This window comes from Heliconius melpomene, chromosome 2 (assembly GCF_056956725.1).
Source record: "Heliconius melpomene rosina isolate 202511_hmr_F chromosome 2, ASM5695672v1, whole genome shotgun sequence".
Classification (NCBI taxonomy): domain Eukaryota; kingdom Metazoa; phylum Arthropoda; class Insecta; order Lepidoptera; family Nymphalidae; genus Heliconius; species Heliconius melpomene.
This window is the reverse complement of record NC_140390.1, coordinates 5,696,848-5,712,001: the sequence shown is the minus strand read 5'-3', so window position 1 is coordinate 5,712,001 and position 15,154 is coordinate 5,696,848. Positions and strand designations below refer to the sequence as shown.

Here is a 15,154-nt window from a genome sequence, read left to right as displayed (position 1 = left end):
TTCCACATTGGTTTTAATTTTAATTAAATGGTGAACTATAAAAATTTCCTCGAAATAAAATTAAAAACTCAAATTTTACATATAGGCTTTATTAACAAGTTGGTGTACTTCCTGCGCGACTTTTTTATTTTTTGAAATCATTTATCATTAATTTATTTGTCGGTTATTGAACTGTAATGATAATAAAATTGTGCATATTTTTACAGACTTTTTGTGTATATATGTTTCGTGCATTTTACTTCCCTCCTGCATATAGCAAGGTAGGCATAGAGAACATTAATTATTGCACAAATAATAATTGTTTATATTTTTATCAAAATCGGATCAGCATTTCCAAAGTGAATTGAAATTCAAAACCAAGTGAGTGAATCTAAAGTTTTTTTCAAATGCCTTCGCCCGCTAATGCCGTCACGCGGTGTTATATCCGCTTACGGTTGATGCAAAGTGCAAGAATTTTATTATGTAAAAACATGAATATTTTAAGTTTTTGTTGTTGTTTTTGGGTTCACAGTATTTTTAGAAATAAACCTCACGGTTTTTTAAATTTAATTTTGACTATGTTTTTTAACTGAAAACATAGTCTATGTTATTATATTAAACTTAATCAAAATCGGTTTAGTAATTTTTGAGTTTATCTATAGCACTTTAACTACACGCTTATATCACACTAGCGGCCCGCTCGCGGTTTTACGCGCGTGAATTATGTTATTATTAATTTCTGTCTCCATGGCTACGTCCTAGTGACGTCTGTGCAAAATTTGAGACTCCTAGCATTTAGTAACGAATGACAAAGACAAATGTCATTAGTAACGAAGTTTCATACAAACTTTCAACCCCAAAAACAACCGCTTAGAAGTCGAATATTACAAATTCCCGTCTTAGCGAGCACCTACGTCCTATAAGTAACTCCTATGCAAAATTTCAGACTCCTAGCACATGTAGTTTCTGAGATTTCGTGATGAGTGAGTGACCTTTCGATTTTATATATATAGATTAGTTCTGATGAAATTCTCAAAAAATATGATAAGTGTTTTTTTAATTGTACTTCGATATTATAGGGTACCTGTAGGTTACCTATACATATAAATTAAATTATTTCAGTTAATTTAGTGTTACAAACAAGACTTAGCTATTTCCATTTGTCCACAAGAGCGAAGTCAGGAGTAAAAGCTGGTAAATTTCGAAATAAAACACGCAATATATGATATTCACCATTATATCAGTATTGTTAAAGGTTACCTACAATTTAAAAATTATAAAAAGCTTATTACTTAGCTATCAAAACTTTGATTTTAGCGATTCGGTACGTAGGTACTTAAAAAAATAAAATGTTTTACAAGGAGCCAGGTTTTTTTGGTCAGGTTGGAGGAAGTTTTTCGGTATAGGCCACAAATATAATATTAAATATATTATTTGTTGCTATTAAAGTATTAGGGTACGTATCTTAGATGAATTATATGAGCATTTCAATTCGCAACTAGCTCGCAAATAGCAACTAAAATATTATTTATAAAAAAAAAATTACATATATTTCGTTACTTTCTTTTTTATTAATTTTGTGTAATTTGTTGATATTAGGCAAGGGCATATATTTTAGGCAAATTTTTGAAAGTGTCAAATAAAATTCCAAAGTTAATTAGCAATGGTTTCTGGGACATCTGATGCGGTATGGTGGTACCTCCACGAGTTAACATCGCGAGTCGTCGCCCAAACTGGGAATCCTAATGACAGATATCATCTAGGAAAAATAATACTTCAGTGCTTCAAAGATGTTCCTGATATGATAATGCAGGTACTTATCATTTTTTTTTAATTTTCCCGCATAGTAGCCAGAGGGAACCTAGCGCTTAGAGATACTCCGTTCCTCATTTCTTGCCGAATTGTCGAGACATTCCATGTTGAGTGGTGTTGAGCGTGAAGTTTTAACTGTACGGAAATTGAAGATAAACAAATTAAATGTTCAGCTACTAGGTAATGTGTGAAATTGTTTTTTTTTTCTTCAATTTTCCGCACACAGCATTGTAGGCAGAGGGAACCTGAAAACCAAGTGTACAGCAACAAGACAAGACACTTCCTTTCTCCAATTTCTGACAAAATCTGGGGCCATTGGTTTTTGAATTATGGAACTCAACAAAAATTCTGCTGAGTGGTTTTTCTTGGTTCTGTACTTAATTTTTTTAATTCTTCTATGTATAGAATTGACTTTTCTATCCTTTTATTGTATACAGAGAAGAGATTAAAAATAAATTCTAATTAAATTAAATTGTATGTGTGTATGTGTGAGTGTTTGAATTTCATGTTATTCTTAGCTTTTATATTTATTAATGTTTTTAAGTATTTAAAATATAGATAGATGGAGCTACTGGTGAAAAAGAGACATTTAGATCAGTAATGCACAGATCCATCCGCTGTGCAAAAGCTCTAAGCAAACTGGGCTTGAAGCAACATGATGTGATCGTATTAATGGGACCCAACTACCTTGACATTACAATCCCGATGTATGCCGCCCTATATTTGGGAGTAACCGTCGTGGGATTTGATGTAAACTACCGTGTCAGTAAGTATGGTAAATGAAAAGCTAAAAGTTATGTTTATATATTTTTTTAATTAATCTACAAATATAGTACAATTTCTTTTATTATGATGTTATTGGAGACAAAGTCTAAACTAAAAAGTATAGTAGAACTGAATTTTTAATTAGATGCAGGTAAATAGTACAGTATAAGTTATTTTTGGAACCTAGTGTCATGTCACTACATTTACCGCTTCAAGAAAATACATTGAGTGGCGTTACATCCCGAACGGGGAAATGGTAATAATTTTCCTCGATTGACGATAACTACTTATATTGTTTTATTATTAATGTAAATTTTAGGTGAACTCCGACATATACTGAAATTTGTTGTTCCCGAAATCGTCTTCTGTGAGAATTCATGCGTCACAAATATTACAGAGGCTTTACAAATTTTAAATTTATCGACGAATATTATTACATTTAGTGAAAACGAAGCACATCTATGTATTTCGGAATTTATGGATAAATATAGTGATGATAGTCCAGTAGAAAATTACAAGTAAGTATGAAAAATAAAAAGACATAATATACCTACTTCATATTTTTTTTATTAATTTGAATAATTTTCCAGTTACAAATTGCCTAATTTAATTAAATATTCTTTTTGCAGACCTGTCGATTTCGATCCAACTATAACTAACGCCCTCCTAGTCTTAACAAGCGGGTCTACAGGAATGCCAAAACTAGCAGCACTGACGCACGAAAACATATTTGTCGGTTTTCCTTACTTAGTGTAATATAAAATAAATAATTTTATCATATAGTTACAATATATTAAATATTTTTGATGGGTTCTGTCTCCAATCGTACGTATGAATTATTTTCATTTCTTCCATCTGTTAAGGCAAAGTATATCTTTGAGAATAAAACTTGGAGCAAGAAAAACTATTAACATACAATATAAATAAGATTTATACCAGAAATTTTCTAAGATTCATAGCTATTTGTATTAATAAGCATTGAAATTTTTACCTATTGAGCTTAAAATAATTAATTAATAAAAAGCCTAAGAAAAAAGTCGGTTTCCATTTCAGATCCAGCCAATTGAAATTTCCAACGCCCTTTGAAATCGGTCTGGTTCTATCTCCTATTCACTGGACGGGTGCAATGTTCCAGAACATATTATCGCCTATTATGAAATACACGAGGCTACAGACTTCAGCTCCACTTACTGTAACGCATGTTTCTATGTTATTTATCAAATATAAGGTAACTAGGAAATATATATATATTTTTGCCCCCTTATCATATTAGTAGTAATATGTTACAATTTGGAATTCGTTTTTACTTCTTTAGTATTGACTGAAGATTCTAAATCGAATTATGAATAGTTTATATGTAATTTTAAGAAATTTAACTTCACCCACGTGTTGTTTTCTTATGATCATGAAATGTGACAATTATGCGTAGAAAAATTAATAAATCAGCCTCTCGCTGTACCCCGCACACAGCAGGGTAGGCAGAGGGAACCTTGTTCCGTTCCCCACTTTAAGCCGAATTCTGGAGGCATTACGTGTTGAGTGGCCTTGCCTCGAAACCAGAGCGAAGAAACAAAAAGAAGAAACTGCCACGCAATACCTCCTAAATTCGGCGACAAAGTCGGAAACGGGGAAGTCTTAATAGCAATGGAGTGTTTTAACACAAAGTTCCCAGGTTCCCTACGCCTAGAATACCATGGGCGGGATGCAGCGTGAAGCTAAGAAAAGTAAAATATAGAACTATATGTTATTCACATTTCAGCCACATTTTACAATGATGAGCCCACCATTTATGATATCGTTACTTAAATCGGACATACAGTCCGATATATCGTCGCTTCAATGCTGCTTTATACTGGGTAGCGCCGTTTCTAAGAAACTCCTTGAGGAGGTTAAGGTAAAATATATTTTATATTACTGGATACTATATCAGTTTCCTCTCTCTCTCTCTCTCTCCAGTCTTTTTTTGTTCAAATATATAATTGTAATCTGTATCTTTTTTTAAAACAGTTAAAAATCTAGTGTAATTTTCCTTTATATAACACTAGCGGCCCGCTCGCGGTTTCACCCGCGTGAACTATGTTATTATTAATTTCTGTCTCCATGACTACGTCCTAGTGACGTCTATGCAATTGCAATGCAATTTGAGACTCCTAGCATTTGTAGTAACGAAGTTTCATACATACTTTCGACCCCAAAAACAACCCCTTAGAAATCGAATATTGCAAATTCCCGTCTTAGCGAGCACCTACGTCCTATAAGTAACTCCTATGCAAAATTTGAGATTCCTAGCACATGTAGTTTCTGAGATTTCGTGATGAGTGAGTGACCTTTCGATTTTATATATATAGAAGATAGAAACTTACACCTTTTTGAATAATCTTGAATTGTCAAAAGTCTAAATGGAAGCGATATCAGTATGGTTAGACTTTTTATATTGTATTAGTATAAATTTATCAGAAAGCCGCCCCACACTGTGATGTGAAAATTGCCTACGGAATGAGCGAAATTTCAGGATTATTCAATGTGGATAAGTTCTCGCCTCTAGGCTCTATTGGATTGCCCCTTAATCATCTACAATGGAAGGTAAGGACACAGAAATTAATATTTCTATCATTTTTGTTCTAATTTGAGGCCGTCGTGGCGCAGCGTCACAAGGGTTATAGGTTCGATCCCCACTCGAGGAAGTGAAATATTTATTTACGTTTATATTTCCATTTCTTTCCTCTGTATCGAGGCAAAGCACAGCGTTGAGTTCTGCCACCCAACATGCAATGCCTCCAGAATTCGGCAGAAAGTGGGAAACGAAGTGTTACACTAGGTTCCCTTTGCCTACCCTGCTTTGTGCGGGATACAGCGTGAAGCTGATTTAAATACAGTATAAATAAGAAAAGATTTTATTTTGATGTCCTGTGTTAGACCAATCTGAACATATCTATTCACCTAATATGAGAGGGCTGGGATCTCATTAATATTTAGTAGTTTTTGCTAAGTATTTCAATATTTAGAACATTATGTTTTATTTTTTTTGTTTTCATTATATTTTATGAATCTATACTTTATGAATGATATAGATATATTCTTTTAGATAGTTGATCCAGAAACAAATGAAACAATATCTGAACCAAATTTGCCCGGAGAATTATTTTTAAAAGGACCAAGCATTACTAAGGTACTTGAAATTAATGAATATAATTAATTTATTAACTTAACACCAGAATAATGGATATTTAATTATTAAATTATTTTAATATAATTAATATAAAGTTGGATATCTTTATTTTAGGGGTATTACAACAACCCCGATATGAATGCCACAGCTTTGGATGAAGATGGATGGTTTAAAACTGGGGACCTCGTTTATAGAGATCCTAATTACAACTTTTACTTCATGGATCGCCTTAAGTTATTACTTAAATACAATAATCATCCAGTAATTTTTTTCTTTATTTATTTTATCAAATAAATTCACAATTGACTTTTACTTACATTCTTTTTGTCTCTTTATGTATGCAATAAAATGTTACAGGCACATCTATTAACTACACTTATATAAAATCAACTGGTATATTTAATGTAGATAAAATAGCGATATTTGATTTAAGGTATTTCCTGTAGAAATTGAAGATGTCATTTTAGAACATCCAGGAGTCTTGAATGTAGCCGTGACTGCTGTCCCTGACCCAACCTGTGGGGATTTACCCGTCGCTGTTGTAGTTCTTCGCGATGGAGCTGTCGTTACCGCACAAGAAATCAAAGATTTAGTTAAAAGTAAGTGTTTTTCGATTAAATGAAAATATGTTTTAATAAGATATATTTGATCACGATTTGATATTTGTAAATTGTTATGCTTATATTAGAAGTTTATTAATAGTAGACTATCGTTTTGGAAAATAGTGATTTTGTAAGCTTTATTTCTTCTCTCATTCTTTAATTTTGCATTCATTAATTAATTTCAATTCTTTCCAGACACCCTGTCAGACGTAAAGCAATTGAGAGGCGGAGTTCTCTTTGTATCAGAACTTCCAACAACTTCAACGTCAAAAATTGATAGATTAAAACTAAAAAGACTTGCAATGACTTCAAGTAGAGATTAAGAAACTCAATATTGAAGAAAATGAAATAAAATTTCAAATTTATTTAATGTAAAATCTGATTGTTATTTTTTATTGAAATATCTATTTGTTTGCCAGCAGTATTGAGTCATCATATGAATATAAAACAACCTATCAATTGGACTTCCAAAGAGTCTAAATCCAGATAAATCCTAAGGATGCAAATTTTCAAAAGTAAAAAACACTACAGAACAGATGTAACAAGGCTTACAGATATTCTCGTCGTAACTATATTTTTCCATGGATTAGTTTGCTGATTGACTTTGGAGCCCTACTAAAACGAAACAATACGAAAGGCGCACTCACCATAAATTAATCTTAAGTAACTACACGAATTTATACTCACTAAATAAATTATTTACGAATATTAATAAGATAAACGACAACATTAAAGTAAAAACCCTGCTTTTACTGTCGTTACTTTATAATTCCTTTTCACGCCTATCACATCGACAAAAGTCCGTAAGCAATAATAGCCAATAAATCGGATACTACTTGCCATGAAGACCTTAGTCACTGTATAATTGCTGTACTGGGATTGGTCTATTATTATTGACAAGTACATTGTTGGGAATAGACCTAGTATAAAACTAGAAGACCGAGTGGCACGCTGCGTAGTAATTGTGGACATTACTATCCCAGATAATGACAATCTCGTGAAGGCCGAAGGATGAAAAGGCTACGAATATTTTCTTTTAATGCAGTTCTTCCTGTCTATTGTCATATCCTTAACTTCTTCCTTTCCTCCAGTAAGTTCCCTGATACATGGCGTCATGCTTTAGTAATCTTTACCCAAAAAACATTTAATCGAATTTTTATTCCCTTTAGTGAAATATAAATAGTATTATAAAATAAAAGGCATAATTATATTAAATAATTAACAGTAATGGCAGAAATTATCAATTACTTAATTAAAGAGTGACTTACATAAATTAAAAATTGTTTTTTCAAATTTATTTCTCGGTTGTTGAACTGTACTGATAATAAAATTATACATAATTTTTTGGTTGATGCATTCCAGCAAGGCAGGCATAGAGAATACAAGGTTTTTGTTTTATTTTAACTAAACACTACAGACATAGCTATCAGCTAATCAATACAATCTAGAGAATACAATGCTATAACAAGTAATCGAGTGGATATCTAACCCACAACCGCTGTTAATGCTAAAGCTTGGCTGAATGCTGCCAATAACTAGAACTACAGGTTGGAAGTGAAATATTCTTATTACATTTGCTAGCCTCAGTATTATATCAAAATTTGCAAGTGTCGCCTATAATTTTAAATTTTTAATTTTAACTTATTAATTTGCTATTAATATTCGCTGCTATAATATATGCACGTGCTGACTACTGATACGACTCAAAGCTATCATTATGTATCGCTTAAATTACAATTACAATCGATACATATAAATAAAATTGAAATGCCTGTCTGTGATGTCAATAAACCTAACCGCGCTTTTTCAAGTAAATAATATTCAATTATTTACAAGATAGTAAAACACAAACATAACATTTTAATTCTTTGTCTATCCTTCTGTTGGTTCGAGCTAATCTTTAGAACAGCTAAACCGATTTTTATGCAACTTTCAGTGAAAGATCGCCTTCTTTAAGTTTTAGAACAACGTATATACTTTTATTTTTATCAATTTACGTGGGACAGCGCGTACCCAACGCCTACCTAGATAGATTTGAAATTAATAGAATACTAAACATTTTTCTATCAAATACGACTAATGGAAAATCAAATAATTAAAGACTAGAAGAAGAAGAGTATAGGTGAACATAAAAAAAATAACGAATGTTCCCTAAATATACTAAAATCATATTAAACTAATGTTTATATAACAAGCTGGCGAAGTCGCGTGGAAACCACTAGTATATAATATTACATATATTAGTACTATCGGCCTATAAATGTACTATTACAATATATTATATATAGAAAATATAAAAGCAAACGCTTTTCAATGATTAAATTCATTAAATTGCGTTTGGCAGTTCAGTTCAGTATAGGACCAAAATTGATATATTTATTACTATTAAAATATTAGGGTTCGTACCTACCAGTACATAATTATTATTGTATACAAACATTACTTTAATATATGTGTCTGTATTTTCTAGTCATAATTAGCAATGGGTTCCGGAACATCTGATGCAGTGTGGTGGTACCTCCACGAGTTAACATCGCGAGTCGTCGCCCAAACTGGGAATCCTAACGACAGATATCATCTCGGCAAAATAATACTCCAGTGCTTAAAAGATGTTCCTGATATGATAATGCAGGTAGCTATCATGATTTGTATAAGATTCAACCATAAAAGTGGTCGTAATTTTCATCATCATCATCATCATCATCTGTCATTTCGACCATAATCGCGAAAGTCGTGGGTTCGATTCCCACTTGCAAGAACGAAATATTTAATCTTTTCATCTCCTCGCTCTGGTAACGAGGTAAAACAACATGTTGAATTATGCCACTCAATACGCAATGTCACAAGGACTCGGCTGAATTTAGGGAACAGAAGTGTCTCAATAGGGAACGGAATTTCCAAACATAGAGTGCTCTACCCGGATAGGTGAGGAATACAGCGTGAAACAAAAAAATCTAGTATTAGAAAAAATCCTCCGTCATTTGTTGCTAATAGGTAGTCTATAAGTGAAAACAGCATGAAAATCCATGCAGTAGTGTTTTACGTCTGTCGTGAATAGACAACACGATGCGACATGCGATATATAGTGATGTAGTGACGATAATATAATAATCTTTTTAAATATATAAATAACAGATAGATGGAGCTACCGGTGAAAAAGAGACATTTAAATCAGTGATGCACAGATCCATAAGCTGTGCAAAAGCTCTAAGCAAATTGGGCTTGAAACAACATGATGTGATGATTTTAATGGGACCCAACCACCTTGATATTACAATCCCAATGTATGCCGCCTTGTATTTGGGAGTAACCGTTGTGGGAATTGATATAAATGCTACTAACAGTTAGTATGTCATATATTAAGAAGTTTTTAAGTTTAAAATACTTTTTGAAAATTAACTAACAGATATATTTTTTATCACATTTCAAACAAAATCCAATCAAAAATAGCATAGCCGACTACCGAAAAATTTAGACACTAGTACGATACCTATTAAACTCCATTAATAGTCATCAGAAGTACTGAAACGAATTTAAATTTAGTGATTTTGTAGCTTAATAATGCCTTATTTCGCATAACGGGTGCGAAGGCAGAAAGACGTTTTCAAGATTGTCTATTTCTGTGTTATTAATAGGGAAATGAAAATAATTTTCCTCCAGCGACGATCGGACTTGTAGATGAATTAGTGGGTCTGATCGTCAACTCGGTCACATGCACCAGTATGAGATACATATTATTTAATTATTATTATTAGCGTTAATTTGTAGCGTAGCTCAGGGACTCATGTAAACGTGGCGGTCGTGGCTTCAATTTCCTTTCGGGGCAATGAAATATTTAAAAATTTTATTTCCACGCTCTTGTAACGAAGCAAAGCTCGGCATTGAGTTACACCACTCAACACTCCAAATGTTTCCGGAAATCGTTGGAAAATGGTTAATGGATGTGTCTTAATGGGAACGGAGTCCCTAATACTACTTTTCCAGCGCGTTTTGTGCGCGGTGTAGAATGAAGCTAAAGAAATATTAATTTTAGGTGAACTTCGACATATGCTGAAATGTGTTGTTCCCAAAATAATATTTTGTGAGAACTCCTGCGTCAAAAAGATTACAGAGTCTTTAGAAATGTTACATTTATCGACGGCTATTATTACATTTAGCGAAAACGAAGGGCATCTATGTTTCGCAGAATTTAGAAATAAATACACTGATGATACTCCAGTAGAAGATTACAAGTAAGTATGAAAAGTAAAAAGACAACAATTATATTTTCTTATGAAAAGAATAGAAATATTTCTATATTCAATTATTATGTATAGTTTCAATTTATATTTAGATTTTTCGAATTAATAAATTAGTCTATATTTATTTTTTGCAGACCTGCCGATCTCGACCCATCATCAACCAACGCTCTTCTAATCTTGACAAGTGGCTCAACAGGAATGCCAAAATTAACACCACTGACGCACAAGAATATATATATCGGATTTCCCTATATAGTGTAATATAAATAAATAGATAAATTATATTCAATTATAATATAGATAAATCATTTTCAAAGATTACTTTAGTTCGACTGCAAACATGATTGCTGTGGGTTCTATCCTCACTTGGAAAAACGAAATATTTTTATTCCTCTCTTCTAGAAAATTAAAGGACGGCGTAAAGTTTCGCCACTCTATTCACGTGCCTTAAATTCAAGCGGAAAATTTCAATAAAAAATTATATTTTTTTTTGGAATATCAAGTTATCATTGAATTAGTTGAACATTAAATTTTTACTCATTGACCTTAAAATAATTAGTCTTATTTATTTGCAAAACATCTTATTTTCTTGGTAAATAAAATAACAGCTCTCAATTGATTTTTAATTACGTTAATGATGTGATCTTGAATATCAAGAATCTTATTTATTTAAGCCTGATCAAATTTCAGATGTAGCCGACTAAAATTTCCGACGCCCTTTGAAGTTGGTCTCGTTATATCTCCTATTCATTGGATAGGTGCAATGTTTCAAAACATATTATCGCCTATCATGAAATACACGAGATTACAGACTTCAGCTCCAACTACTTTAACACATGTTTCTATGTTATTTAAAAAATATAAGGTAACTAAGAAAATATCCTTTATTCTTTGTCTTGTTAGCTAATAAAAAAAGATGATATTTTTGGCTCTGAGCAAAATTATCTTTCAAGAAGTACTTTCGGTAATATTGGACAACCAAATAACGAGATCAATATTTCTTTTCTACCACCGCACTAATGGAGTTAAAAGAAAATGTTGTCCAAATATTGATGTTCAAGTCACCGGCATATACAGTTGGAATTATAAAAGTTTTCTTTTGTTCCACTAATTTTAATATTGAATGTAACATCTTCATTTCAGCCACATTTCACAATTATGAGTCCACCATTTTTAAATTCGTTACTTAAATCGGACATACATTTCGATATATCGTCGCTTCAACTCTGCTTCATAGCTGGTAGCGCCGCTTCTAAGAAACTCCTAGAGAAGCTTAAGGTAAAAACATTTTAGTTACATATTATTTGAACACATAAGAAGCACTTTCCCTGAAGAATTATTTTCTAAAAATAAATTTATACAGTGAAAATTTTTTTTCAATGATTTTAAATTCTGATACAGATATATTATATCAGCATAATATTATTTAGCTTTCTATATTATATTCGATAAATTTCAGAAATTCGCCCCACACTGTGATGTGAAAATTGGCTATGGAATGACCGAAATTTCAGGATTATTCAACAACGATATGTTCGCGCCTCCAGGCTCTATTGGTATGCCGCATAACCATCTAGAATGTAAAGTAAGAAAACTATAATATTTATTTATTTCTATTTTGTATTTTAAAAAATGATAATATACACAAAACATAATATAAAATACATTATAATTATGCCATTAATTACACTATCACAGTGTAGAGTGTGTTTAAACCTGCAGGAATCTGTTTTTTTAATGAAACTTATTTTTAAAATAATACATGATAGTAGAATAGTTTACACTTGGGTTGCCTAGAAGAATCCTACCGCAATTACCTTTAATAAAAATTTTTCGTAATGCGTTTTTATAAAAAAATGCACTCATATGATTTTATGTGAATCCCATAAGGAATTGGAAAACAATGGTTGCCAGCTCTCAGTCTGCCGCAAACTCAGGGTTGCATGGTTTAAACAGGTCACCTAATATTAATAATTTGCACTAATGTGTTTTTTCGTGATTTATATGCCAAATCAAAGCTTACTTTTTTCTCAATACTATAACACATAAGGTTGACTGGAAAATAAGTGGCGCTAGCAGAGGTTGCCATCATTTGAAATATTTTATTCTGGTTCCAGTTGACTATGAGAATAGACAAGATGTTTAATAAACTGTTTCTGTAGTTATAATTCATCCTTTTTATCTCTTATTATTTTTTTTCTTTTAGATAGTCGACCCAGATACGAATAAAATAATATTTGAACCAAATGTGCCTGGAGAATTACTTTTAAAAGGACCAAGTGTTATGAAGGTACCTGAAATTGACATCAAATTTAGTTAATGACGCAGGACTTATTACGCAGGATTTATATCAATCTTACCTTATGAATGGATATTTATTTTTAAAATTATTTTAATATAATCAAAGTAATGTGTTTTGTATCTTTTATTAGGGATACTACGACAACTCTGATATGAATGCTACAGATTTGGATGAAGAAGGATGGTTCAAAACTGGTGACCTCTTTTACAGAGATCATAACTGCAATTTCTACTTCGTAGATCGTCTAAAGTTATTAATAAAATACAACAATCGACAAGTATGTATATATATCACCTATTAAATAAGGTGAAATAAATTATTTTATAAAATGGAGAATAGAGTATCTTAACACTAGGTTTGATCTACCTACCCTGTTGTGTGCGGGACACAGCAAGAAACTAATAATAAATAAAATATGCATTTATCTTAACGACTGAAAACACTCCGTTTCCCATTGACGCTTTCCGCACTTTAACATCCCCCACTTTCTTTTATTTTGTTTTAGGTATATCCTATAGAAATTGAAGATCTTATTTTAGAGCATCCAGGAGTTTTGAATGTAGCCGTGACTGCTGTCCCTGACCCAATCTTTGGGGAATTACCTGCCGCTGTAGTAGTTCTTCGTGACGGAGCTGTTGTTACCGCACAAGAAATAAAAGATTTAGTTAAAAGTAAGTTGTATTGTCAAAATGAAAATCTTTTTTAATAAGGGTTTCGTTGACATAAATGCACGTGATACCAAGCAGTCGTTTAGTAAGAGATTATCGTGATCAATATTGTTATGAACAAAAATACTTACGTAAGATAATTAAGCTGTAAGCGTTTTTACAAAGGCGCGCTTGTATTTCATATCTATTTTTGATTAAAATATATATTTTTTTTTCAGATACGTTGTCAGATGCAAAACAATTGAGAGGCGGAGTTATATTTGCCACAGATATTTCAACAACTTCAACGTCGAAAATTGATAGAGCAAAAGTAAAAAAGCTTGCAATGACATCAAATAGAGAATAGAACCCAATATTGAAGGAAGTTTAGTGGAATTTATGTAAAATTTTATTAAATTCAAATTCAAATAAAAAATGTTTTTTTTTATTGAAATAGCTTTATGCATTATGCAATCAGTGTTAAATCAACAAATGAACTTAATGATACAGCCAACAAGAAATTTAACAATAAATCTGTTGAAAATAAACATTTTTATTATAACAAGTCTATAGGACTTGTTATATTTTATTCCGAAAGAAGTGTAAATTATCTTAATTTCGCAAATTAACGGAATCAGTATAATTAACAAACATTTAATTTAATAATTCAGCTGATGACAATTTTATAATATGAAAATAGTAATATCGCGTATATAAAATTCACTAGCGGCCCACCCGCGGCTTCGCCTGCAAAAACTACGTTATTATTAATTTCTGTCTCCACGAGTACCTACGTCCTATAAGTGACGTCCATGCAAAATTTGAGACTCCTAGCATTTGTAGTAACGAAGTTTCATACAAACTTTCGATCCCAAAAACAACCCCTTTGGAAGTCGAATATTGCAAATTCCCGTCTTAGCGAGCACCTACGTCCTATAAATAACTCCTATGCAAAATTTGAGATTCCTAGCACATGTAGTTTCTGGGATTTCGTGATGAGTGAATGACCTTTCGATTTGATATATATAGATATAGTAAATATACTCATAGATAGATAGATTTACTTTATTATATCATTATTTATAGAATTACTTCAAAGAAATTTCTTGAACCCGATATACATACATTTGTAGTATTAAGTACATATCTAATGTAAGTTTAAGTGTTAACTAAATATTAGTATTTTTGATAAATTCTTGTTTATTGTAATATACTTAACTTAAATAATTTTAATTCAGTAATTGTTTTTAATAGAAAGAAGCTGTTAAAAGCAATCTCACAAAATTTTTCTGTACGTCTGATATATTGGGATTAAAAATATAATTATACAATATCAAAATATACGAAGACGTTCGATCATATACGCGACGGTTCTGGATTCGATTCCCGAATTATTATTTAATGAAATATTAAAATTTTCATTTCGTTACTTTGGTAACGAGGCAATGGGTGGCGTTAGTTCCGCTACTTAACTCGCCTCTAGAATGTGGTGGAAAGTGTGAAACAGAAGTGTCTTAATGAGAAACGCAACGGCTTAACACTAGGTTGCCAGGTTCCCTTATGTCTACCTTTCTACATGCGTGAAACTAAAAAATATATATGTAATAAATATGGTTACCTTCAAATATTTTCTATAT

At 31.7% G+C, this 15,154-nt stretch overlaps 2 protein-coding genes across 2 annotated transcripts; both read left to right on the top strand.

Annotated features, from left to right (window-relative positions):
• The first annotated feature begins 561 nt into the window (after positions 1 to 561).
• Positions 562 to 7,671, top strand: LOC146540564 (luciferin 4-monooxygenase-like). The gene is made up of 11 exons (XM_085202519.1): positions 562 to 1,792; positions 2,350 to 2,557; positions 2,876 to 3,074; positions 3,186 to 3,308; positions 3,610 to 3,784; positions 4,316 to 4,450; positions 5,014 to 5,139; positions 5,642 to 5,725; positions 5,840 to 5,986; positions 6,159 to 6,324; positions 6,523 to 7,671. Exons 1-11 carry the CDS (start codon positions 1,643 to 1,645, stop codon positions 6,648 to 6,650), a joined length of 1,641 nt encoding a protein of 546 aa, XP_085058645.1. The 5' UTR covers positions 562 to 1,642; the 3' UTR covers positions 6,651 to 7,671.
• A 1,111-nt stretch (positions 7,672 to 8,782) lies between these two features.
• On the top strand, positions 8,783 to 13,953 carry LOC146540563 (luciferin 4-monooxygenase-like). The gene is made up of 11 exons (XM_085202515.1): positions 8,783 to 8,959; positions 9,463 to 9,670; positions 10,361 to 10,559; positions 10,703 to 10,825; positions 11,259 to 11,433; positions 11,712 to 11,846; positions 12,028 to 12,153; positions 12,775 to 12,858; positions 13,001 to 13,147; positions 13,376 to 13,541; positions 13,757 to 13,953. The coding sequence occupies exons 1-11, from the start codon at positions 8,810 to 8,812 to the stop codon at positions 13,882 to 13,884; spliced, it is 1,641 nt and encodes a 546-aa protein (XP_085058641.1). The 5' UTR covers positions 8,783 to 8,809; the 3' UTR covers positions 13,885 to 13,953.
• Positions 13,954 to 15,154: the final 1,201 nt, after the last annotated feature.